The following is a 25,178-nucleotide window of genomic DNA, read 5'->3' on the forward strand; positions in this document are numbered from 1 at the left end:
CGACTTTGACCATTGACTTATCTAATTATATGTTAGTAAAATTATAAGTAAATTGATGTTATGAAAGTATACATTATAACAAATCCAACAATGTATTATGCAATAATATTTGTTTTTTGTATATATTAGTAAATTAATCAAGTTGAAATCATTATGTGAATAGTGAAAAAAAAATCAAATTGTAGCACCTATTAAAGCACGGAGGGAGTAGATTTAGGCTGAATTTAGAAGAAGAAAAATAATCAACAAATTAATATTATGAGAAATAGAGGAAGAATTAAATTGAGATTCAAATCGAAGTGAAGTCATAGCCTTGTTTCATAATCTAGATAGACACACATTAGAGTCTGTTTACATTTACTGAACTGAGCTGAACTGATTGGAGCTAAATTGAACTGAATAGAGCTAAAATGAATATATTATAAGAAGAAAATTAAGAGCCGAACTAAACTGATTGAACCTAAACTAAACTGAAATTAAGCTGAAGTGAACAGACCCTTAGTTGTAATTGACGAAAGTGAGGGAAAGATAGAAAATAATCTATACTATCAAGTTGCATTAAAACCTTTTTTTTTTTTTTAAAAAAAAAAAAAAAATTAAACTTAACTTTAGATTTGTTGAAATAAACTTATTTTAATTTAACTTAACTTTAGTTTTGTTCAACTTAACTTTTTGTTGAACTTAACTAAGTCTTAGCTTAGCTTAACTTTAACTTATATTTACAATGTGGAGACTGGAGAGTGATGAAAGACAGTAATATACACAGTAATACTTGATCCAAACAGTTGTAAAAAATTTGCACAATTTAGTGTCCTGTAATGTTGGACTTGTATAAAAACCGAGTACCAACAACATGAACGGAGATGAGAGTAGAGAGCTGCATACACCAGCTAATTACTGGAGTAGTGCAATAACATTTGAGCTGGCTCGTAACCTAAGCGTTCCTTTTGTACACATTCAACTAGTATCTGGATAAATTTATGAACTCGCAGCTCGTTCCTGCCTTAATACTCCGTAGTTAACAGCAATCCAAAATTTCATGATTTATCAATGGGGGACTGCTTACAAGTTCTCAAGGTGGACGATACAGTTTTTTAACAATGATTTTGCCAGTTCATTTTTTTCATTTTCATACAACTGAGCTAGATTTTCTTTAAACCCTTCATCTACTGCAGACGCTGGTTGAATAGCTCCATAGACTTCAATCACTTCCAGCAAACACTCAGCAGCAGCAACATGAACCTAGTTGAATAGTATAAAGACACATTGTCAGATCGTGAATACAATTTCAAGGCTTAAAAATGTTACTACCAAAGCAGATTACACTTGCAATAAGATGGGAAATAACCCCCGTTCCCCCACTATCGTGAGAAAACGAGTTATTATCCAAACTCCTTCATGGATTAGCTGACTCCAATCAGTTGTATTGTTTAAATAGCTACAGAATTTCAATTTATCTTTATTCCTTAAAGTGATGCATTTATTTGTAAATGTTTAGTTCTCCAGCAAAACAAACAACATATGGCAAAAGCAACCACATACCTGTCCGATCTTTACAGTGCTAATACAATCCACAATTTTGCCAGATACACTGATGAATAACTGAAGAAGCAACAAAGAGGTCACAATCCGAAGGTAAATATAGAACGACAGTTAGCAGTGTTAAATAAATTAAATTTTGGCTGAACCTCATTGATTAACGCCACGGCACCAGCAAGTAAAGGATCTTCTAGGGTGGAACCACATACAGTAGCTTTTAACTTTGAACAGAGCTTCTTTATGGTAATAAATGCCGACACTTTGACTGTCCATAACAAGCATGTTAGCAAAAACCGATGGCAATAACTTATCTCATAAATCCGCAATCAAATCATACATCAAATTACCTGTCCACGGAAATGCAGGTGACAAGGCATGGGAAAACAGCAACATCAAGTTGTGCTTTTGTTGAAGAACATCATTAATTGGAGCAACACTTATGCAAGATGTGGTGCAATCTAAAATTATACTACGTGGCACATAACTATCTTCTTCCTTATCAGAACCTGCAACTGTCAGACCATACATGTAACAACTATCAAAACCTTTCATATACTTCGTACATCAAACAACATAGTATGATTAAAATATTTCTGCACTCCACATATCAATTTTCTCAAACCTCCTGCACTCCACAGAATTAACACGTACTATATTTTCCATAATTTGAGATACACCAGAGAATTCTCTTATATTTTTCTGTACTGCTCTCACTTAACAGTTAACACTCAATTGAGGTCTAAAACTCTATTATGCTGTATAATATATACGCAGTCCATAATGTGAGAAGTTAAATGTTCCATAATAACACTTCAGCTACCTGATTTAAGGGAAGTGCTTCCTGATGGTTCTTGTGTACATTTATCTCCTGTAGCTGGATCAAACATCTCACATAACAATGGGAAAACAGCATTAAAGAACTCTGGACAATCGAAAGCCTTGATAACCTACAAAAGAAGAGGACAATTTTTAATATTGTGTCTCAATGGATAACTTGTGTTAAAAGTCCCCGTGCAAACACCAACGAAAATATTCTACAAACCGTTCTTGGAAAACTTTCGAATCGCAGGAGTTCCTTTTCCTTGTAGAATAATTTAGCTTTCTAGATAGTAATTATCTACCATATAGTAATGGCCGAGCACGTAAATGCAGTGCACACAAAACAGCAGTTTAGGGTAGTTTCAGGTGTAGGAACAGATCCATAGACAGCACAAACAGTCATACATGCACAAGAATGCAGCGCATACTAAAACATAGACTTTACTACTTCAGTGAGAATAGAATAAATTCCAAGTAAATTTTGGTAAGCTTAACAGAAGTCTCCAGCAGCTAATTCGTGATTACATGGTGGCGTCTAGTGATGATTAGTAGCCAGAGTTTGTATAATGATATAGACAGGAGGGAATCAGGAATTTGAGGCATACTGTAAGAAGGTTTAAGAGTCATATAGGTCTTGAAGGAGACATGGGAGTGGAAGTAGCACAAATACCGAGTAAATTTTGCTAAGCATAACAGAAGTCTCAAGCAGCTAATTCATGATTATAGATGATTAGTAGCCAGAGTTTTGTATAATGATATAGACAGGAGGGAATCAGGAATTTGGGGCATACTGTAAGAAGGTTTAAGAGTCATGAAGGTCTTGAAGGAGACATGGGAATGGAAGTAATATTTTTAGGATAAAGTTTTAAGTTCGAGAAAGTGCCAAGAACTCCTGTGAAACTGTACTGTAGCATTAGATAGCCAAAAATAAAATAAAATAAAATAAAATAAAATAAAATAAAATAAAATAAAACAAAACAGAGACACAATAAGAGAGGAGGATAGTTTGACTAAAAAACAGCAAGGGAAAGAGTTGTAAAACCAAGTCTAGTACTCCACAGGAGCATGTATACACTAAACACTGGATATTCAAGATTGAGATTCTAAGATCAATATGTTCTGTGTTTAACTATGCCAAGGCCAGATAAGGCTTTGCACCAAGAACTTTTCTAAAGGATGAATCATAGATTGTTAGTTTGTCATCAAAGACTGGTGGCTGAAACACTATTGGAAGTCAACCGATAACATTGGAGAAAACAGTATTGATTAGGGACAACAATATCATGAGAGCCTTACGTAGGCTCCAATTGAGCTGAGAGCTGAACAGTAACTACGAACGGTGACTGCTACAAGCCTTCAATTTTATCTGGATAGCTCATGCTTTGGGTGAACTTGCCTATCATTCTTATCAAATTAACAGTCCCTCATTCACGTTAACAAGCTCCAGCTTCCACCACCAATCCTATAATCCATCCATTAAAAACATGTACACCCTCTCCTTCACGGTGACTCTATTCCATGTTGGAATCATTCAAATTGATTGTCTTAATTACTAAATGGATCCCTTTTGTTCCTCTAAGTCAATAGGATGAATTCCGTGAAAGAGTAATTACATTCACTTAGTTAAGAAGCTGCATATAAGAATTACCTGATCTAAAGCACATAGAGCTGCTTCTTGAAATTTCTTCTGCTTCTTAGTGCATGCAGTGGTAACCACACTTAGGACATCATTAGCAGCTGATGGATTGGCAGAAGAAATAACATTGTGGCAAGATGTGCAAAGGGCAGCTAATGCATTTAGAAGAGCATCCTTTCCCTGTCGCAGATTAAAGTTCAATTAAACGTCATTGAAGTTAGAATAGGTCTTCAGCATGTAGACTATCAGAAAGAAGTTATAGGCAGAAAATTAAACCTCCCACAGTCGACCAGGAATCTCCTTCAGCAACGAGCTCAGTAGAACTTGACAGTGAGAGGAAAGCGATTCATGCAATGTCTCACTAAGTTTAGTAATTGCTTGCGCTGCCTGTTGTCGACAAAAGTAGTTCATATGAAGAAAAAAAGAAATCAATAACATAATCTACCAGTATATCTGGTGATTTAGCCACACAAACTCATGAAGTCATTGGTATCAGAATGAAGAGTTTCTACCTTTCGTTTGGAGTTCCAAGATGATGAAGTGATGCTATCTGTAATAAGTGAAACTATCTCTCCCAAATACAATTGAAGAGTGACGTTATCGCCACTAGTATTTTCTTCCCACACCTCATCAAATAAGCAAGACACATGCTTATCGTCCTCAAATCTGCAAATTTGAGATTAGTTTGAATGCAATCAGACTATGTCAACTCAATTCTTTTAAAACAAACAATACTCCAAAGGTAAGATAGAAAGTACCCTAAAAAGGTCATTAATTAATTGCAATGCAGTTATCATATCTGATTACCCCAATAATAAATACAACTCACAGGAGACACACCCATATGGCATGAATCCAATATACATATACAAGATGATCATAACAGCTATTGTCGTCATAGACTCATAGTTCATAGACTAAGTTATTTCATCAGAATTGAGTGGGAAAATGAGAGCCTGACCTAGGCTCCACGGCCATACATGATTATGTAATGAAGGTTTTACCCCAACATTTACATTTGAGCTTTGCCAGCTTGGCAAGTCCCACACCAGATATCTTTACTACCATATCTTCTTTCTTCTTTTTTTATTATATATTTTTCCTTCAACAAATTTAGACATTTTTTAAAGGAACATTTATGTTTCTTGTATGTTCATAGCATGTTGGTGTCAAGCCAAGGGCAAGACCAAGCTGCCAGGGCTAAGCTACACTCATCAAGCTTACCTAGGGCCTAATAGGCTCAAGCTTTGTTATGCTCAAACACAAACCGACATAACCCATGGAACTAGCCAAATTTTACGCCCAAACAGCACAACAATGCAGTTGACTTCTCGGCTATATACAAGATTCACTGTACTTCAGATCTACCAAGTATCTGAGACCTTGTTGATTTCACTTAAAATAAACAGAGTCTTATCAAAATTATTGTAAAATCTAAAAGATTATTGTCGTTACCAATAGTAAATAAATGAACTACTAGTCTACCACTATCACTAATCTGTAAAAAACCACAAAACAGTACAACAAGAGAACAAAAAGTCCTTTAAAAATTACAAGAACCATGCAAAGTTGCAAACCACCATAGACATCTGCAAGGTAAAAAAGTTCAAAATGCCCTTGGCACCACAGACCATAAATAAGCTAACAATTCCCTCGTGTCGCTGACCCAGCAGCCTTATCGTGAACTAAGTTATCAGTGATCATTATGCTTTAACCAAAGAACCCAACTCACTTCTAAAAACATGTGCCTCCAAAGAGCTTTCTACTTTCTGCTACTCCCAGAAGTCAGAACCAATACTCCTCATTTGCATATTTTGCAACAAAAAATCCCGTAGCCAAAAATCACCCTTCAAACCAAAAGAGCTACAACACAAAATGAAGCCAATTCAATTGGAGAAAGAAACTAGGAAACATTCAGCACCTTCGCGGCTTCACATACTCCATCTGTTCTTTTTTTTTTTGGGTACTCATTTAATGTGGACTCTTGTCTCTAGGAGAGGTGAGTGGGTGCAAGATCAGGGCGGATAAAGTAAGAGAGATACAGTGAAAACACAGATGGGTGTAAGAAAAAAGGTTGATAAAATAAGAGTGAGTGGAATGGTACAGATATGGTGGGGTAATGGAGGTAAGATGTTAAATGTGATTACCAAAATTAGAGGAAAGTAGATGTGGTTACGTAAACATTAGGGGGGTCAAAGCTCAAGGTTGTTACTGGAACTGTAAATTATACAGGGTACTCAATTCCAAAACTGGTGTCCATAGAAAAGCTTTGGAGCATTACCCTTCCAGATAAACTTGGGAGCAGAGATGATTTGAATCTAATACTTAACTAAGCAAACTAAGGTGAACCAAATACGGCCTGACACTAAGTAATATATTTCAAAATGTATCAAAAGAAGACTATACAGAATCCTAAGAGAGAGTATCCTAAAATCTTGTCAGGGATTCCATAGTGATGGCGGAGCTAGGATTTATTAGAAGGAATCTTATATTACTAGCATGCTGCAAGAGAAATAAAAACAAGACTATGTATATGTGATCTATGAAACTGTTTTTAGGTAGTCAACTCTTAAATAATATTCGATGACTTTGAGTGACAAGAATAAGATGCATTATTAAGCATATAATAATAAAAATCGTTATAAATGCCTTGTATCCTGATCCAGACCTTGAAATGAAAATCACGGGTAATATCGTCACATGATAACCACTCAAGACATCAGCAGCTAAGGACGCACAACTTTTTAGTAGAACAGCACAAGACACCTGAGCATTCCTGTCACCTGCATGTAGTGCAGCCACTTCCTCAATAAATTGTTGAGCCTGAGTAGGCGTTGAATACTTCAGGGCTATTGCAAAAGCACTGGCAAAGGCACGCTTTGCAGATGCGCTTCTTTCCTCGATGACAGCAGGGAACAAAAGCCTCAGCAGCGTTCCTGTGAAGGGTTTAATCTCAAGATTGACTCTTTGTACCAGTAAGGTAATAAAAGATGCTACACCAACCCTTGAAATCAAAAAAAGAAAAGAGTGAGTTATCAAGTAAAAAATGGCTAAATTAGAAACTATGTCACTTTCACCATAAAATAGATATATTTCAGCAATTTGTCAGGTACGGTAAAATTGTATTCACAAACAAAATGACTAACCTCCCTAATAATTATTTTTTGATGGTTAAATCTGCGTTTAGTTATGAAAAGGTAGTTAAGTGTCAAATTTCATACCTAGTATTGAGACCAACCCCAGATCTGACCAGCTGAGCAAGCCGAGGAACCAATAGATCTAATGATGGCTCATCTACTACGTCAATGCATAGCTCAAGAGTTTCCCACATTGCAGAGCCTTTTGCAATTGAAATCCGTAAATTTTCAAGCTTATCTTTCTGTAATCCGATGCTTGCTGCATGCAGCTATGGTAGAGAGAAACATGCATCGGTCATACTAGCTTCAGAACAAGGCAAATGTCAATAAAAAGATAATATTCACGATACCTCAACATAATTGAGTCCTTGATCTTCCAGGCTTGACAAACTCTCCAGCATGCAAGTCACTAAATCAGCCAAATGTGGACGGATAGCAATTCCTGCACCCTGAAATTGATCAAAGCTTAACCATTTATTGTATCACTCATTACCCTTGCGGAACAACTAAAAAGTCTAATTTGTAATTTTGTACAATACAGAACAAGAATTTAACCATCATTTTCAACTAAATGTAGTAGGTTTGAAACAAAATCATCCATGATTTTTGCATGTACTTTGTGAAAAGAAAATTTGGACTGGAATCTTTTTTCTTGCTCACCTTTGCAAGCTTCATAACCATTCCAATAGATGCCTTACGTATGCTATCAACTTTACTCATAATCCCTTCTGCCAACAGAAGTGGCAGCACAATATCCATAGCTTGGCTAGTTTCAGATTTATCAGTGAGTGAAACATCACAGAGCCTTATAGTGAGGGAGCTGACAGCACGACATAACTTATCACCAGAATTCCTGACAGTCTCCTTTATATCATCCATAGCACGGAATGCAGCCATCCAGAGCTTTTTAAGATGCTTCCCAACCTGAAAAAAGTGTCGCATTTAAGATCAATGTCAAATACGATGCTAGTTATCACCATTTCCAAAGATGGATCTGAAGACCCCAAGAAAGTGAAGAAACACAAAGGACCAACTCCTACAAACTAACGAAAACATAAATATTAGACACCAATAAGCACAATTTAAAATCAACAATTAAACCCAAATTGTCAACATACTTTGATGTTAACATAATCTGATTAAAGATTATGTGAAAATCAAGTTAAAGATCAAATGCCCAGATGCAAACCTGTTGAAAATCATAAAACCAAAAAAAACAATTCACAGGAAGGCATACTTTGATGATAATGACAATGGTTACCAAACAGTCCGGGTATTAGAGAGTAAAGAATTCCTATGATATTAATCAAATTTATAACATCTACAGAGTACTTGAAAATATACTTCCAGAACATTAGGCAAAGAGCCTCCAGAGATTTGTAATGTCCAAAATATGAATCAAGTGTTTTCGCAGTGGGAGGACAATAAAGAGTATCAATAAATGTAATAGAGATGGACTGCACTGATACAAAAAGCAACAGACTGTCACATAAAGGCAAGTTGAAAATCGATAATGCAACAGCCTTTGCATCATGTAACTGCTTTTATATTATTTCAAAATGCAGACCCTCTAATGTGAGTACAAAGAAAAGAGATATCAACACCACCAGGTATGCGGCTATGCATGCAATTCTTAGGATATTATAAAAGCCATCTTTATCAAACGATTGCTCTTTAACATCACACTAATTCCTACCCTTCCCTGTCTTACAACCCATCATCCATCCTCTTTAGGAGTACCCATATGTAATATTAACAGAAACCCTAAACCCTAATATAAGTACAAAAATCACACTCACAAAGGTACATAGCGGCAACAATTTATTCCTATTTGGCAAGAGAGGCTCTAATTAATAGGCCCTAGCTAATCTAAAACTACTAGAGAGATTATCTCCAAAGGACCTACAAAAGAGCACATTGTAAAAGTGTGAGCTAGTCTTTATTTCAGAGACATATTCGAAAAAGCATCACGCCTGCATAGTGCAAATGCCACACACACACACACACGTGTGCCCACATATAAGCGACACACGTGTACACTCTGCAGTGTACATTAAGACAAAGAGACTACTCAATGCTGAAAAGACTGTTATCTTATTCAAAGGATCCACAATTTTGAGTGAAACAATTAGGTTGTATTTTTCTAAATAATGTTGTGGCAGACAAGTGGTAAATGCAAAAAAAACATGCATCTCACAACTCATGCCCAACCAAAACATATTTCCAGTGTTTCACAGCTATTGCAACTCATGCTAGTTTGAGATATCCATTTAGAAAATTGCAACAATTCCTTGACAACTTTTACAATTCAACCCATGTGCTTTACTCATACTTGGCCCACAATCTCTCTCTCCACTTCCTTCCCCTCAAGTCTCTATTTTTCTTAAAATGTACATTTATTTTCATATCATCGCACAGGTCAGCAACGCACTTGCATTGTTTCTTCTTGCCTAAAATATTGGACAAATGGCAAATGTTACAATTTTAATAAAACGGAGGAAGTTTGAAGTTTTCCAATGCAGATTTGCAGCTTACAACATAAGGTCACACACAGATACATCATGTTCACCATGACTGGCCGGTATCAAATATTTCCTCTTTCTCTATTATCATCCCAAGTAGGTGAAATTGCATTACAATACTTGTAGGCTATGAAGCTTTTACCAAGATTCTTGACATTTTTAATCTTTAATCAAGCTATGAAAAGGTCCACCAGGCAACGAGAAGAAAAAATCCACCTCCACAAAAGATTGGTCTTACACTCAGAAAATGGCTTAGTCCGAGTATGGCATGCAACACTCTCCTACCCCAAGACTCCAAAAGATACTAACTACAAAAATCATAAAATGCACAAAATCATAGCAGGATTCCTCATCAACATATAACGATTAGTTACTTACATAATCAAACCTGCGTCCCTGAATAATATCTGCAAGTGCAAGACATGAAGACTCACGAGAGCGCCAAAGCCTAGAACCACACTGAGTCAATAAATCATCTAGAATAAGATCGAAGTGTTCATCGATTGTTTTCTTCGAATCAACGACAAGCGACTTCCATATGTGTGCCATTGAATCCTAACATGAACAGAATCAACAAATGCAAGGCCGATAATGAGAGTATGATGATAATAATATATTAATAATAATAATAATTTTGGACAGCATAATGTTGTCATTAATATAATATTAAATTAAATCCAGAATGAAGCTGAGGTTACAAAAGCACCAAAGGAATTCACAAGTCATAGGTTAGGACTGCTTAGTGCTTACCTGAACATTTTTATCAGGATCATACTGATAGCGTACCAGCCTTGGAATCAACAAACGGAGATGAGGTTGTAGAGCATCGCCAGCATGTTTTGCTATCCTAGAAAATCCAAAGGCAGCTCCTCTCTTAGAATTTAGAGCTGCCTGATAATTAGCAAGGTCCATGAACTTATATATAAGGTCTGGCTGGCCCATCTCATTTGCCATGTTGCACAGCTCCTTATATGTGCTCAATTTTCCCCCACTGGGACTATCACCAATAGTTCCCTCTTGAAATACTTCTGAATCCTCTACCAGCTAAAGGTTCCAAACAGGAGTATAAAGATAAAATTAATTAATTTGTGCAAATGCCAACACCAAAATACGTAAATCATAGAAACAACAACCACATTTACCTTGACAGCTCTCTTTCTCTTCCCTGAACCAGTCAAAGTGCCAACAAGTGCATTCACTAAGCTCTTCTTCATTAAATCATCACCAAGTTCATAAACAAGACTCATTCCTTGCGACGCTAACTCCTGAACAAGTTCATTTTGCTCGCCCAATAAATGAGAGAAGGCTTCCTGTAATCGGCAAAAGAAAATAATAAGGTCCCAAACCCCCACCACCCATATAAAAAAAATAAAAATAAAAAATAAAAATAAAAATCTCCACAACCAGGTAGGCAAACGGTCTACAGTAATATACTTTCAGCCTTGAGAAATATTCTCTACACGGATATAGTGAGTTTCAGTTGTATATAGACGTCCAAACTCCAAAGTACACAGGCTGAATCAGAGACCTAGTTTGAACACTTTTTTCAGATCAAACAAGAGTTACATGAAGCTAAGAACACAAGGTATGGGGATGCACACAAGTAATAGTTGACTTACATTTTTATTACTTTTTCCATTCCACATAGCCTTACCCATGTTTTCATTTTAATTTGTCCCAAGTACTCATTTCCTTATTTGGAATGTAACCAGCCATTAGTATGTTATTTCCTTGCTCCTCGCCTCTATAAGTCATTACATTTCCTTTCCACATATATATAATAATATGACAACACAATACTTTCATTAAATATACATAGTTTTCTCAACAAAAAGCCACCACAAAATATATAGACATATTAGATACTCCTAGAGCCACCTATTACAAATATTTCCCTGGCATAGAACAAACAACAACCAAAGCCTTACCCCAATATGACAGGGTCGGCTGTAAGAACCGAGATTTTAGATCTGGTTACATAGAACCACATAATAAATTATATTTTCCATGTTGGACACACCTTATCCAATTTACAAAGGAACTTCAGCACAAAATGCCCCAACCATAAATTGAAAACATAGGTCATAACTATACCAATAAATACATTTCATTTACAGACATCAACTCATGATTCTTGAAGAGGGGAACTTAATGCTCAATTGCTCAAATTAAAACTCGCACAGAAGTAATAAAGATATGAAGGCATTTCAGGTAATACTTCTAATGAAAGGCAGGATCAACTCTCCACATGCATCCAACAGGGAAAAATTACTCTAAAGGTGGTTATGTGCAAACATATACATGCGCGCTCACATATACCTACACGCGACACACACACACTAACACAAATGTCAAGCCCACTCATTATAAATTCAAACAAATTAGAGGTGGTTAACTTCATTCCATGGGTGTGATCAAACCTGAAGTTTTTTCATTTTATGGTATAATATAATTGCTTAATAAGACGAAAAGTAATAACACAAACAGCCCAAAGTGAAATCTGATGGTATATTTGAACTGGTCCTACTAAATTTTGAAAGAAAAAGCACCTAAATTGTATCAGTTTTATTTAACACACACACACACACAACATGAGGACGCAAAGCTAACATATATAGGTGCATACTTCAGATTTTTAATTACATGAATAAACACACTTGCAAACCTGAATGTCAGGAAGCAATTTTTGAACTGTATGATGACGGCCACAATACATGGTCAATGACAACAACCAGACAGTCCCAGCACAGCGCTCCTCTTTCCTGCTGCTGTACAAAAGAGTGTCAAATATTTTTTTGGTGATTAAATCTCGGGCCATATCTCGAGCATCCTTATTGGATTCATTCTCGTCATTATAATTTTTTGTCAACCAAGAAGAAGAGACATCTTCCAGAAGAAAGTTTGACGTTGTTGAAAGTGAGGTATAGTTGGTTTTCAAAATAACATCAGCATCCACAGGAACAGCACCCCAAGAAAATGCAAGAGCCTCCCCGGCAGCAAATAGAACATCCTCAGCCTGTGAAGCCAAAAAGTGTCAAACAGCAGATAATTAACCTAAGCTAATGAGTTCATTGGAAAAACATGACCCGAAGAAATCATAGCATGTACCTTTGAACGACAGAGACCAAATATAAGTTCTAGAGCAACATTATAACTAGAAGGCGAGACTTCCTTCATGCACATATGCCCCAGAGATATGGCAATTTTCTTTATTGCTTTTGTATCATCTCCAGCAAGAAGTTTGCCCAGCTTTTCCCGCAGAACAGTCAACACAGACGCTACAAGAATTTTCGCCAGCAACTACTTTTTAAGACATATTTCAAGAAAGTACAACATAATCAACTAAAGAAACCATCAGAATGTACTTTACCAGGACCAGAATCATTAACAAGTGATGGCAGTGCTACACGCAATGCAATATGTCCAAGTGCTTGCATTGCAATAGAAGCCACTGTAGCAGTTTCAAAGTTAACTACATCAACCAGGCTTTTTACAGTATCCAGAAGTACTGCTTCTGGCACCTACCATGTCAAAATACAAATGTCTTTCAGTTATAGAAAAAGAATTAGCTTGAAAACCATCATAAACCCCAAGCTGAGCTGACAAAATAAATCAGATTTACTACAGCAAATAAACAAAAAAGAAGCTCACAATTCAACAAAGCAAGATATTTGTGACTCAGAGCAACCTCCCCAATTACCCAGTAATCATAGGCTATGAGGAATTTAGCCCTCTGAAAGTGCAAAAACCTATGGTGACTGGAGGAAGGTAATTGCAGGATAGAGGACATATGTAAAAAAAAGTGTAAAGCTGAATGTGCCGCAGGTGACATGATTTTTTAAGAGTGGGAGGGAGGGTTGTGTGAGAATGGCAGCAGTTAGTCTAGAATCAAAGAGATTATGTTATATGACAATAATTTAAATCTTTCCAACTTAAACTATAGGTCTACAGCCCCCATCAGTCCCATCAAACGCCGACAAATTTCAGGAAGAATTTTCAAAAATGACGATAATTAAAGATAGCGAATTGGAAAGATAGCAGGTAACAAAAAAAGGGTTAAAAGAATTTCATTTTGTTCAGTTCATTGATTCTCAGGTATAATCAGTTCAATGTTTCCCAGGTGTCAAACTCCAACTCTTCTCAGTGCTCACGATTCATACAGAACATGGTACATTGGCCCCGGATAACCTAACATGTAACGACTCTAATGACTAACAATACAAGGATAAAGAGTGGAACCTCACAAACCTCAGGTGCTCTAGATAGACAATCTGCAGTAACAAACCCTATAGCACATAAAGCCCCATGCTGCATTTCAAATCTGAAACCAAATCAACCTAACAATCAGTACATATATACCAAACCCCGGCTTAGTCACTAATTTAAATGAGCAAACCTCGTTTTATGTGGTCCACTAGTAGGATTAATAACAGCGGTCAATTCACTTATCAGGGAAGATGACACAGCAACAGGACAAGCTGAAGAAGCTATTCCAAGCAAACGAGCAGCAGATTCACGTGTATCAAAGTCTACATGCCCCAGTAATTGCTTTAACCAATTAATTTTTGAGGCATACCGTAATGCCAACACCTAGTTCACAAGGCAAAACATGTGAGCAAAGAGGGAGAAAATGAGCAGGCAAACAAGGCATAACGCGGTTGATTCACCAATATTAGATACCTCGGGAAAGTACGCTGCTATTTCAATCAAAGCCTTGGAAGCATTAGCGTGCAGCTCAGCAGAACCTTCAACAGCCATAGCATGTTCAATAAGAGAGCACAATGCTTCCACAGTAGTCTGGAATTCAGCTGTCTTAGAATCAACCTGTAGCATGTCAGACTCAAAGCACTTCAAAAGAAATTTAATCATGGCATCATATGTCTTGGAGGGGAAAAGGAGTCGCTCCCTCATTTCTATTTCTGCAACTTCTAACACTTTTGGTTGGTGCCTGATGATACAATCCAACATGTCTCTAACTCTGGGATATTTAAGATCTATCTTTTGGCTAATGGATCTTCCTTCATCAGGGAACAGCCCCTGAGTTGTCATTTCCCTACAAGTGAGAAACATAGAATCAAAAGGACATAAATAAACGACAAAATCAGAGTAGAAAGAGCAGAAATAATTGAACTAATAATATCTAGCACTTTAACTTCTGATGACCTTCATTTTTTCTTTCTATCAATAACTCAATCAAAATGCAATTAAAAAAAATGTCTGTTATGTGAATGAACAAGATATTGAGGAATTGTCTATACGTAAAATCATAATTATTGATACGGGCCTTTTCCATATAAAAAGGGAATCTTTTGTTACAATAGAAGCAGAAGTGATGTGGATTATTCAAGAATCGAAGTTGATTTGCTTTATAAAAAGAAGATATCAATGAACTTTAGTAAACAGTAGACATCACTTCAACAGCTTTTCTCTATCCAGACTCTCAGTATCTCAACCAGTAAGGTACCTGGCCTTAAAACAATTTAATGTGTCCTGTATAGGCATAAGCTGGATATCTAACTGTTGTTTCGTACAATGAAATAGATCTATCCCTCGGGAAGCAAACTAAAGCCATTAATATTTCCCAACAGCCATCTAAGAACCATTGAGGAGTGCCTCTTCACTTCAAATTCTATGACATAATGGGACTTTATGTTACAAATTATGAAAGAAACACTTGGATGACTACAGTAAGCAAACCCATAGAGAAAGTAAATAAGAATATATCAGAAACAATGTATGCAGCTTTCGAGTTGAGAGTGAACATTAGCCAACAAAGGCTGGTCTGTATGCTACCAAGGATGGTCTTCATTTTGTAGTAGAACAACTAGTTTATTATTGTTCATAAATACGTCATTTTCCATAACTATTTAAAGCTTTGTTTAGGTCCATCCTATGTTCATTTAGTCCTTGTCTAGAGCTTGTTTTATCATCCTCAATCCATAAATGCAAAATACAATATTGTACGGATACATTTAAGCATACACATTACCATTTACTTAAAAAACGATATAAAAACAGAATATGCAAATCTATATTGATCTCATTGATTCTTAATTCATTGGAATCGAACTAGTGCTACATTAACTTAAACAGAGTTTAATATTTATACAGTCATACTCAGCTTAGGCATGTTAAGGGTGGGCAGATCAACTAAATGGAAAAATATAGCCACATCAACTTAAATTGATGATTTCTTTCCTCTTTCATAAATGCAACGATAAAGTACAGTCCACTTTTGGTCCAGACACGCTTTTATTTTCCGATTCCAAGTTCAAAGCTGACAAAATTACATTAGAGCTTCCTCAATCACAGTTTTATACCCTCCATTCTCTAACATACAAATGCCTACCTCACATCCACTGAGTAATTACTGTAATATACAGATACTTAAAGAGTTACCCTATAAAAAATCCTCAGTATATAATAGTAAACCTATCCTGTCATAAAAATTATTTACACTTTCAATAAGAAACAACACAACTACATAGCCTTCATGGTCCTTTTAGGACTGAATATCTTGTTGGATGGGAACAATAGTGTGATTACATTAAAAACAAATGTGGTTGTGTGTATCAATGTTTGTGCGTGTGATCCATAGTGCTAAAATGTTACTGTGGAGGAGTTTACTAAAAAGGAATTGTGTTATGTATCTTGGGATGTGTATCATCATAAGAAGAGCACAAATAGCTAGTGAGAATACGCTGCTAGTGAGAACACAAGAGCACAATACTTAGATGGACATCAAATAGATGATAATTATAGAACAAATATTTATTTATATAATGGCACAAAGATTAAAAAACAGTACAACAAGAGGACAAGGTGTACTCTGGCAGAGTGGCAGATAAAAATAAAAATTCAAAATTTACAATGAGCAGATTTTTAATGAATACATGATGTAGATATCCATTACAATTGAAAGCTACTAGTACCGTATATCCATCTTTGGGTCAGCTGCTGCAACCATACATAAAAAACGGCTAGGGCAGTGCTCCAAATCAAACAATGATGTCGCCCACCTCACAGCACAAAATCGCACCTCACTTTTGTCCTTCAAAACATTTTTGAAAAGCATATAGTGAGAGATTAAGATTCAAAAATGACAAATTGACAAGGAGAAAAAAATATATAGAAAGAAGCACAAAGAAAAAATATTAAATTACCACTTGTGAGTTATCGAGCAAGAGTTGCTCCAAATCTTTTAATATGCTGGACGATGCTCCCTGATGCGCAGAACAAGAATTTAGTGAGAAAAAAATACTGGGCTCAGAAACAAGTCCGAGGAAATATCATCCCTAAGGAGCTCTTATGATTAATAACAAAGCAATAGAGATCATCAAGCCACTTGAAAACATTCAAATGAAATAAACAAGTTATTCTCAATAATAAATTAACAAGACAAGAATATTGCTTAGGAACTCCCCCCCCCCCCCCCCCCCGCCTCCAGAATTATCTACAACCAATATACCTAAGAACTAAGAAGTACAACCAAATTACAATTGGTTCATGCAGAAGATAAATAAAAATACAGTAAGTAAATTGGCAATAGTGTAATGTTGAAAGCCTCAGAGATAGGAACAAAGGGGGAACAAGGATCACCTTATAGGCAGAGGCAAGGGAGCTTGTAGCCTCTTGAATGACCAATCGAAGAAACTGAGACTCAGATTTCAAAGCATCGAAAAGACGAACAGCCATGTCTATCTTATCCCTGTAAGAAAACAGCTATAATATGAGCACTGAGGAGGAATGATATGGATATTAAGGGTATCTATGGTATTTTCACATTTGGTTTAATATTATCAAATAAATGTAATCCCAAATTATAAGGGACGTAGAATTTTATTTTAAGTAAGATAAAAATAAAGGAAGCTGCATGGCTTTCCTCATTCATTTAAAATAGGATTTTACATGTTACAAAACAGATTGTGTTTCATTGCAATTAGGATACCTAGTAACCTAGGTAACACATAATTCATAAGTCCATATGAAGGGCCTTAGGTTGTAATGGTTTATTTTAAGAGTTGAGTATTTTGAGTTTTTCGTAAAAACTTGAGAAAAACACGTTCATGAGAATAAGGGGGATTCTTATTCACCTCAAATTAGTAGTGTAAAACTTTTGGTGCCACAGTTTTAGTTAAACCACCGATAGGAGAGACTAATTCATATCAAAGAGTCAAGGGATAAGGAGAATGGAGGAATGTTATAAGAAATCACCTGAAAAGCTGAGGCATGCGCTGAGCAAGCATTCCAATTGCTTGATACGCAAATGTCCTGGTCTCCCGAGATATAGAATCTAAGTAAACACAACTTACATTTGAGTACGGGTAAACTAGGCCTCCATTAAACGACAAAGTTAAAGTATTTGAAATACAGATGATAAAAAGTTCAAAATATTGAACTATACCTGCTTCTCGATTATTTGTCCCGTCAAGAGACTTCAGAATTCCAGTCAATATGAGAGGGCCCATAAGCTTAAGTTGATCCATTCTTGCCTGAACACAGACAGGAGCATGAACTAATAAAAAAAAAAGTTGTACTCTACATTGGATTGAGCTATAGTCAAGGCACTTGTACATTGGATTGAGTAACAGTCAGTCCAGATATGATGGTATGAAGGACTTAAAAAGCTACAGCTACAAACCCCTTTAGTATTTCGAGATATCATCTCAGTTGGGAGTAAATGAATACACAACATATATTACACAAAAAAAGTCAATAGAAGGGCCCCAAGAGTGAATGAGTGATATATGTAAAAGGAAGGAGGACCATTTCAAGAGCATAACAGTAAATCACTTTCTGTTAGTACATTCCTTGGGCCTGAGTCCTGACATCTGTAAGTTGCAGCTGACTATTAATGTATAACAAAACAACACTTCATTAAAATTGTTATCAAACATTGAATTATTAGTCTAATATCCCATGTGCATGTGCAATCATCAAGACTCCAAGTCCACTATTTCAGCATCAGTTGTCAAAAACACCATGGGGAGCTCTTCCAGCCCCTTCATGAACTCCAGACAGGTCACTGTAGATTTACAATTTTCTAGGTGTCTTATCATCAACCACTTTCCAAATCTATGATTGTCACCCAATTTCAATCACCCAATTTTGCTATTCTTGTAGCTGCACCTGCCACTGTGTTGGATTAGGATCACCCTCTACCAAAATCTATGATTATATACAAGCTATACAGAGTAAGTACTGCAATAAATCTCCATTCTCCGATTGCAGCACCCAGCAATCTTAATACCAGCTATTATTCTTCCAAGCTCCACCTGTACTCCTTTTCATCACATTTGCTCCATTAGTCATTCACTAGGTATTATTAAGTGGGAAAAAACAGGCAAGCGTGCATATAAAAACGTACATGTTGTCATACTAAGGGGGTGTTTGGTTCACCAAGTGGTATGGGTTTAAAATACAAGCTGGTATGGGGTTGAAACTCAATTCTAAATTCCTTGTGCTTGGTTTTTGTGAGGGAATGTAAATTTTCTTTTAATACCTAGAGGTGTGGTATGAGTCATACCCACCTTCAGCCTTCCCCTTGGGTTTCTAAACCCTGTACCTTGTGGGTTTGAGGTATGGGTTTAAAAAAATGAATTTTTCTCAAGCAAACATTAGGGACCTATACCTCATACCTATAATCTAAACCTATACCTCATAGCTAAAATATATGAACCAAGCGCCCCATAAGTTTATTTTTTTAAACAATGCATATGGTAAAATGATGGTAGGCCGGGTAGGGTCAATCACAGCATATAAGCTACGCAGAACCAGCAAGTGGGTTGCAAGTCTGCAACTGAAACATCTCCTAAGAAGCAAGCATGTCAGTTGTTCAGACCAAGGAAGAGAACATAACTGACAAAAAAGACTTATCAGTTCTCAAAACACTAGAGCTCTTACATAACTCTGCGGTCCTAACTCTGCAATCAGGACTCAGGAGCTGCACTAATGGAATTACATGGCTATAACAAAAAAGAAGTGATTTTAAACAAAAGCTAATCCCTCTAACTGAAGAAACACAAAAATCAAAATAACATCAATATCAATAAGGCTCTTGTCTATTACTATTATATTATAGTGAGATCTTGTAAGCAATGTGAATAATTAACAACTTGAAGGGAAACGCTTATAACCAATATGAATATCCCATACATGTTTTAGAACCCAGAAAGCAAATTCCATTCCCGACTGCTTTAGTCTTGGAGTGGTATCATTTCCTGTTACAGAGAATTATGCAAAGAGCATCAGGTACATGATCTTATTCCATCAAGGAGAAATCAACAATCTTCACAACAGAATTACATCAATAGCATTGCAGTATTACCTAAAACACACAGAAAATTGTAAGAACTGAAGTAAATATTGTTGAAAGTTTCCCAAGTGTGTGCACAAAGAATATTTGTCCCACATTGGAAGAGTGGTATGAAGGTGACTAGCCAACAAGGTTTTTGGTCCACTCCTACTGATCTATGGCTTTAGGATGGAACCTCACTTAACATGTAAGCTAAGTGGCCTCTCCTCCGATCTTGGGACATGACCAGGCCCAACAAATGTGGGCCAAGTAAAGATTGCCAGAATTGGCCAAGTATAGAATGGGTATGAGGTATAAGTGATAAGTCCCTAATGTTTGTTTAATTAATCAGTTAAGATCAAACAAAACCATATGACTATGGATTAACAACTTCTATTTCGTGAGTCATATTAGCCATTCAAAAAGATATTTGGTAAAAAATAGTTGTTGGCCTAAGTATATTTAAAATGGCTCTTAATTGACAAGCCGGCTAATAATTTTAAAACAAACCGGCTTTCATTTTGTCTAAAAAAGCCAGCCAGTCATTCAATGAAAAAACTAAGTATTTACCAAGCATATCCATTTGTAATCTGACCACATTGACAAGCTAAAATCACCCAAGCTAAAAGCTATCTCACAAAGACACAAACAAGCCCAAAGCCCGGAAACTTGAGGATAAATTTGTACACAACTACACTACAATTAAGGAAGACCGACCACAATACACATCAACATCAAGGTACATTCTTCCAAGAATCTAGAATACAACATGTACATAGAAAAACAAGATGAGCAATTTCCAGAAGCTTTGTTATAAGAATGAAAGAGAATACAGCAAATATACCATATATACAGGCAAAAATGCACTGCAAAGTAGCAGGGAAACTATTTGCTGCTGCAATGGACCGACAAAATACAGACATCAGCCTAGTCTTCAAAGGATAATATGCAGGTGAAACTTTATTCTCTGGAGCAATTGTTTCAGTAGCAGCATTTCCTGATAAACAAAAGATGTCGTACAGATGAGTATGGATTAGGCTAATTCCTAAAACTAATCTTCTCAAAAAAAAAAAAAAAAAAACCTTGCACCAGATAACTTTAAGGTGATGCACTACGGCACTAACAATAAGTATCTACACTGCAGCAACATCATATATTCACCGGATAGTTTATTTTGGGTAATGCTCATTAAAGACGTAGATATTTTCTCAATAGCTGCTACCAAACCAATGAGCTTATGCTTATAGCATCAGACTTTAATGGCTCTTTTATATTTAGACTAATTTTGTTGTTCAATATAAATGAGAGGTCATATCAGATCATGCTAAAATAAGTTTAATAAACTCAGGCAGAGTTATATGGACAGATGAGATTCATGAGAAGTGTATTACTCTATAAGCTAGAGTTGAAGATGCAAGTACACAACTATCTTACCATTGAATAGTAAAAACAACTTTCTGATAAGAGTTGGATTATCTAAATCAGCCATAGATCCCTTCTTCTTCAAAAGTACCTCCCCTCTCTTAGCAATAGGCTCTTGACTTGCATGGATATATGTCAGAAAAATATCAGGATCTACAGCTCTCGTACAAAGATTCAATGTTATAAGAGAAATTAGTTCACTAGCTACATACAACTTGTGTATGCAAGTTTACCTGTCTGCAGAGGCAGCTAGATATATTGGGTAAACAGTATCTGCTGGAAGATCCATGGATTCAATGACATTCAATATCCCTAACTGTAAGAAGAAGAAAATTTTAAATTTAAGTTTTTTTACACAAAAAAAAAAAAAAAAAAAAAAAAAAAAAAAAAAAAAACTGCAATTGCATATAATGCCGAGTAGAAAATTGAATTATAATAAATGACGGGAAGTATATCAGCCAGAAATAGAAGAATAAAGAGTGGATAAAGCATTTAGCTGATGTTACCTTCCTACTCAAAAGAATCTCGTTTTTCAGTGGTTGCTTCCCAGTGACACGTTCTGCCATGGATATTGAAAGACCGGCTGGACATCCGCCACTGAAAGAATAAAACATGAATTCACAGTATAAGAGGTCAAAAAAGAACGATAAAACCCCAAAATTTCAAAACCTTGGAGGCTAGCAAGATTAGACCTTTGAGATGTAGGTTGGTACAACACAGTGTGCAAGCAAAAATCAACAAACATTTCAGAGTCCTGAGAACCTCTCGTCATACTAAATTTTGCAGCAATTTCTTCATCAATCTTAACAGAATGGGCTTCTCCAATGACCTGAAGCCAGCAATGGTGGACAAAGTGAGATGTTGACAGAGCTTGCCGGGGGAGGGGGGCAGATGTCCCCATTTACAAACAATTTGCCTCCAAGATGATGGTTTATAATAGAAATGATGTTGAATAATACCTTAACAACTACTCTCAATATTATAGCTTGATGCTGAGGAGGAAGTTTTGAAATGTTCACTAAGAGATTGGGAGCCATACTTTTCTGAACCTGTGAAGAAGCATTACAAGGAGACAATTATTTGAAGGGTTTTCTTAAAGTAAAATTTGAGTGCCAATAAATCCTCTCAGCATGAAAGTCAGATGAAGTTAAAAAAAATAAGTCACACCTCTATTTGTGAGCGCTCAAATGCCATCTCAATGTAGATGATGCAAAAGTTCCGGACCATTGGAGCAGTGGTGGCTTCAGAATACATACTCCACAATTCAGATAATGGCAAGCCAATCCCTGCCTCATGTTTCACACGCTTATTTACATGACTCAGTATTTCAAGTACCTACTTTGTACAGCAACAACATAGAAATCAACTAAGAATGAAGATTCACCTTTCTCTAACCAACCAAGCAAAAAGATTTAAATTATTCAACAGCATTAAAACATTAAATCCGTCACCACTTCATGATACAGAAAATCAAAGATGGTATGTGTGTAACTGACAGCCCCCAGCATTCCAATAGATTCTTATGGGAAAAGAGCATTTATATATCAAAGGACAGATAATCATGCTCCTTCTAGCTTCTTATTTTTGTATACTCTTGAAAACACTCTCCAATCATCAATCCCCCGCACACTTAACAGCTTTACGCACCATCAATGAAGAATAGAAAATGCTCTAGACTTTTATGCAAAGAGCTTCCTTGACAAAAGCATACCTATTCCAATAACTTGCTTAGGCAGTAAATCTAGTTGCAATACTAGCATTAAAACAATATTTTCGTATATGATCCATCGCAAATGTCTCATACAGACAATCCACTTGTCGTTAATGACCTTACCTTAGCGAACCTAAATGCTCTACATTGTTATCACTTTTCTTAATACACTACTTGTTTTCTCAATTCAGGAAATTGCAGTACTTGCATCACCTGTTTCTATTCAAAAGTAACAATCAACATCGAACTCCAACCAAATAACCGGCAAGTGAATCCTAAACCCACATGAGCTCCCCAAAGCGAAGCAAATGCTTGATGTTATACAATTTTTTGCATAATTGCAGAAACCGCATTTCACTAGTATGATCAATAACCGTTCACCTCCAACTACAATCATACCACTATTAACTATAATCAACCTTAATCATCAACTAACTAAACATAACTTATTCAAAACACCAAATTCCATCCTAAATCAACTACTTCCATCCTTAATCATCACAAACCCTAAAATTCAATTAAAAACAAACAATTCCAATAAACAACTCAAATTTTGAATAAAATTCAATCAGTAAAACCGAAAATGAAAAGCAAAATCAAAATTCAATAAAACTATAACAAAATTAAGTAATTAGAGGACCTTGTTGCGAATTGCAGTTGATTGAGAGGAGAGACAAGCGATAGCACGAGGAAGAAGGTTGGCGAGTAAGCTTTGAAGCTTGGAATCGTCGCAAAAGGCTAAGTTGGTAAGCATTCTTTCCAACATTTCTTCTCTTTCCTTGTCCGATAAAGCCGCCATTGCCGACAACGACGTCGACGGCGCCGGAGACTGCGATGAATCCGCCATTGATATTCGGTTGAGCTTTTTAGTTGGGTGATGTTGTATTGGTTTTATGGTTTTGCAGTGAAGTTTTGAGAAGTTAGAAGCTTTGGGAATTTGGAGTTGGGGCTTTTGAATTGGACTTTGGAGGTGTTTCTTGTTTGGCAATACACAAGAAGTCAACAATTACTGTTTCATTTGGTTGGTTTGACGGACTGTTTTTTATCGGCTTCATTTGTTTTGGTGGATAGATGTAAAAAAATAATAATAAATAAAAATAAAATAGTAGTGGTAAACTCGATGAAAATTCAAGGTTGAAAAGAAAATCTAGAGTACTCCGTAACTAAACGTGTTCGTAAGTAATTCCGCTTATGGTGTTAGTGATTTTCTATTTTATTGATCTTTTATTTTCTTGATAAATAAGAACATCAATAGTGACATTAACTTTGTGGTCATATGTGTATATTGGCATTGTAACAATATTTAAGTATAAGGTACAACTCCTTACGAGGGTAATTCTCACTAAGGCAAAATAATATGAGTTGTGAGAATAATGTTACTAGGAAAGCGTTATATGCAAAACATTGGCAAATATATGATTACGATCTGGAAATGAAATTGAAGTAAAATGCACTCACACTACTAAAATTCATATGAAAACAAAAACACAATTCATATTATTATTGATAGTTTATCTCATTTCTTCAATGTCGTATACTCCCTTGCTAATAAAACAATTTAATTATAATACGTATAATAAGTATCACTACTATTCTCGAGTTTTCAAATAAGACTATCAAGAAGAAACAAGTGGATGTAAACCACAACTACAAGGCTAGCATTTGTAGTCTTTGCTTAATTGGGATTACAACAACAATTTCCCCAAGGGCCGCCATTGTAATAGCATTCACCACCATGTATGTAACCAAGGCCAACACAATAATTAAAGCATCCTTTATCCTTAAAATATGCGCAACTATTGTTGCATACTGCCCATTTTCTTTGAAACAAGGGAGTTTTTCCTTCAACTGAAAAATCAAGAATAACATTCCAAATTAGTTTAAGATTTAAACCATTTAATTAATGCAATAATGGAGCATACAAAAAAAGAAAATAGAATTAAACAAAATAATGACATATGAAAGCACAAGGTAAATCAGATATTTTTAAAAAAAATCAACAATAACCTATGCAATAGTATGTGTTAATTCAATGTATAGTATTTATCTATCATTTTCTCATAATTTAAAGTAGTATGTAATTAAAAGTCATATGAAT

General features: G+C 35.9%; 1 protein-coding gene across 5 annotated transcripts; it reads right to left on the reverse strand.

Annotated features, from left to right (window-relative positions):
* Window positions 1-772: 772 nt before the first annotated feature.
* LOC110700999 (proteasome-associated protein ECM29 homolog) lies at window positions 773-24,066 on the reverse strand. 5 transcript variants are annotated; one of them, XM_021878571.1, is made up of 35 exons: window positions 23,721-24,066; window positions 22,537-22,704; window positions 22,329-22,418; window positions 22,062-22,198; window positions 21,876-21,966; window positions 21,603-21,685; window positions 21,382-21,488; window positions 20,792-20,944; window positions 19,809-19,873; window positions 18,058-18,145; window positions 17,868-17,946; window positions 17,253-17,361; window positions 16,817-16,876; window positions 16,586-16,704; window positions 14,334-14,706; window positions 14,050-14,243; window positions 13,893-13,974; window positions 13,024-13,174; window positions 12,762-12,931; window positions 12,319-12,669; window positions 10,796-10,963; window positions 10,404-10,697; window positions 10,032-10,208; window positions 7,792-8,055; window positions 7,482-7,580; window positions 7,216-7,400; window positions 6,663-6,998; window positions 4,507-4,660; window positions 4,271-4,381; window positions 4,007-4,174; window positions 2,360-2,486; window positions 1,887-2,045; window positions 1,689-1,804; window positions 1,543-1,602; window positions 773-1,242 (listed from the first exon to the last, which is right to left on the reverse strand). In XM_021878571.1, the coding sequence occupies exons 1-35, from the start codon at window positions 23,925-23,927 to the stop codon at window positions 1,063-1,065; spliced, it is 5,475 nt and encodes a 1,824-aa protein (XP_021734263.1). In that variant the 5' UTR covers window positions 23,928-24,066; the 3' UTR covers window positions 773-1,062. The 5 variants fall into 5 exon arrangements, with proteins under 5 accessions (XP_021734263.1, XP_021734262.1, XP_021734264.1 ...); XM_021878570.1 differs by having other exon boundaries at window positions 1,887-2,051; window positions 23,721-24,065; XM_021878572.1 differs by having other exon boundaries at window positions 1,887-2,051; window positions 13,902-13,974; window positions 23,721-24,064.
* Between the last annotated feature and the right edge of the window lie 1,112 nt (window positions 24,067-25,178).

This window comes from Chenopodium quinoa, unplaced genomic scaffold (assembly GCF_001683475.1).
Source record: "Chenopodium quinoa cultivar QQ74 unplaced genomic scaffold, ASM168347v1, whole genome shotgun sequence".
Classification (NCBI taxonomy): domain Eukaryota; kingdom Viridiplantae; phylum Streptophyta; class Magnoliopsida; order Caryophyllales; family Amaranthaceae; genus Chenopodium; species Chenopodium quinoa.

What these genes read in the sequence shown, in the direction of transcription:
- LOC110700999 (XM_021878570.1), bottom strand. Translation starts at nt 23,927, where the DNA reads ATGGCGGATTCATCGCAGTCTCCGGCGCCGTCGACGTCGTTGTCGGCA. An exon ending in GAGCACCTGAGGTTTGTGAG is followed by an intron (nt 13,175 to 13,892) that starts GTTCCACTCTTT and finishes TTGACATGGTAG; the next exon opens with GTGCCAGAAGCAGTACTTCT. An exon ending in AAGGACTCAATTATGTTGAG is followed by an intron (nt 7,401 to 7,481) that starts GTATCGTGAATA and finishes TCTCTACCATAG; the next exon opens with CTGCATGCAGCAAGCATCGG.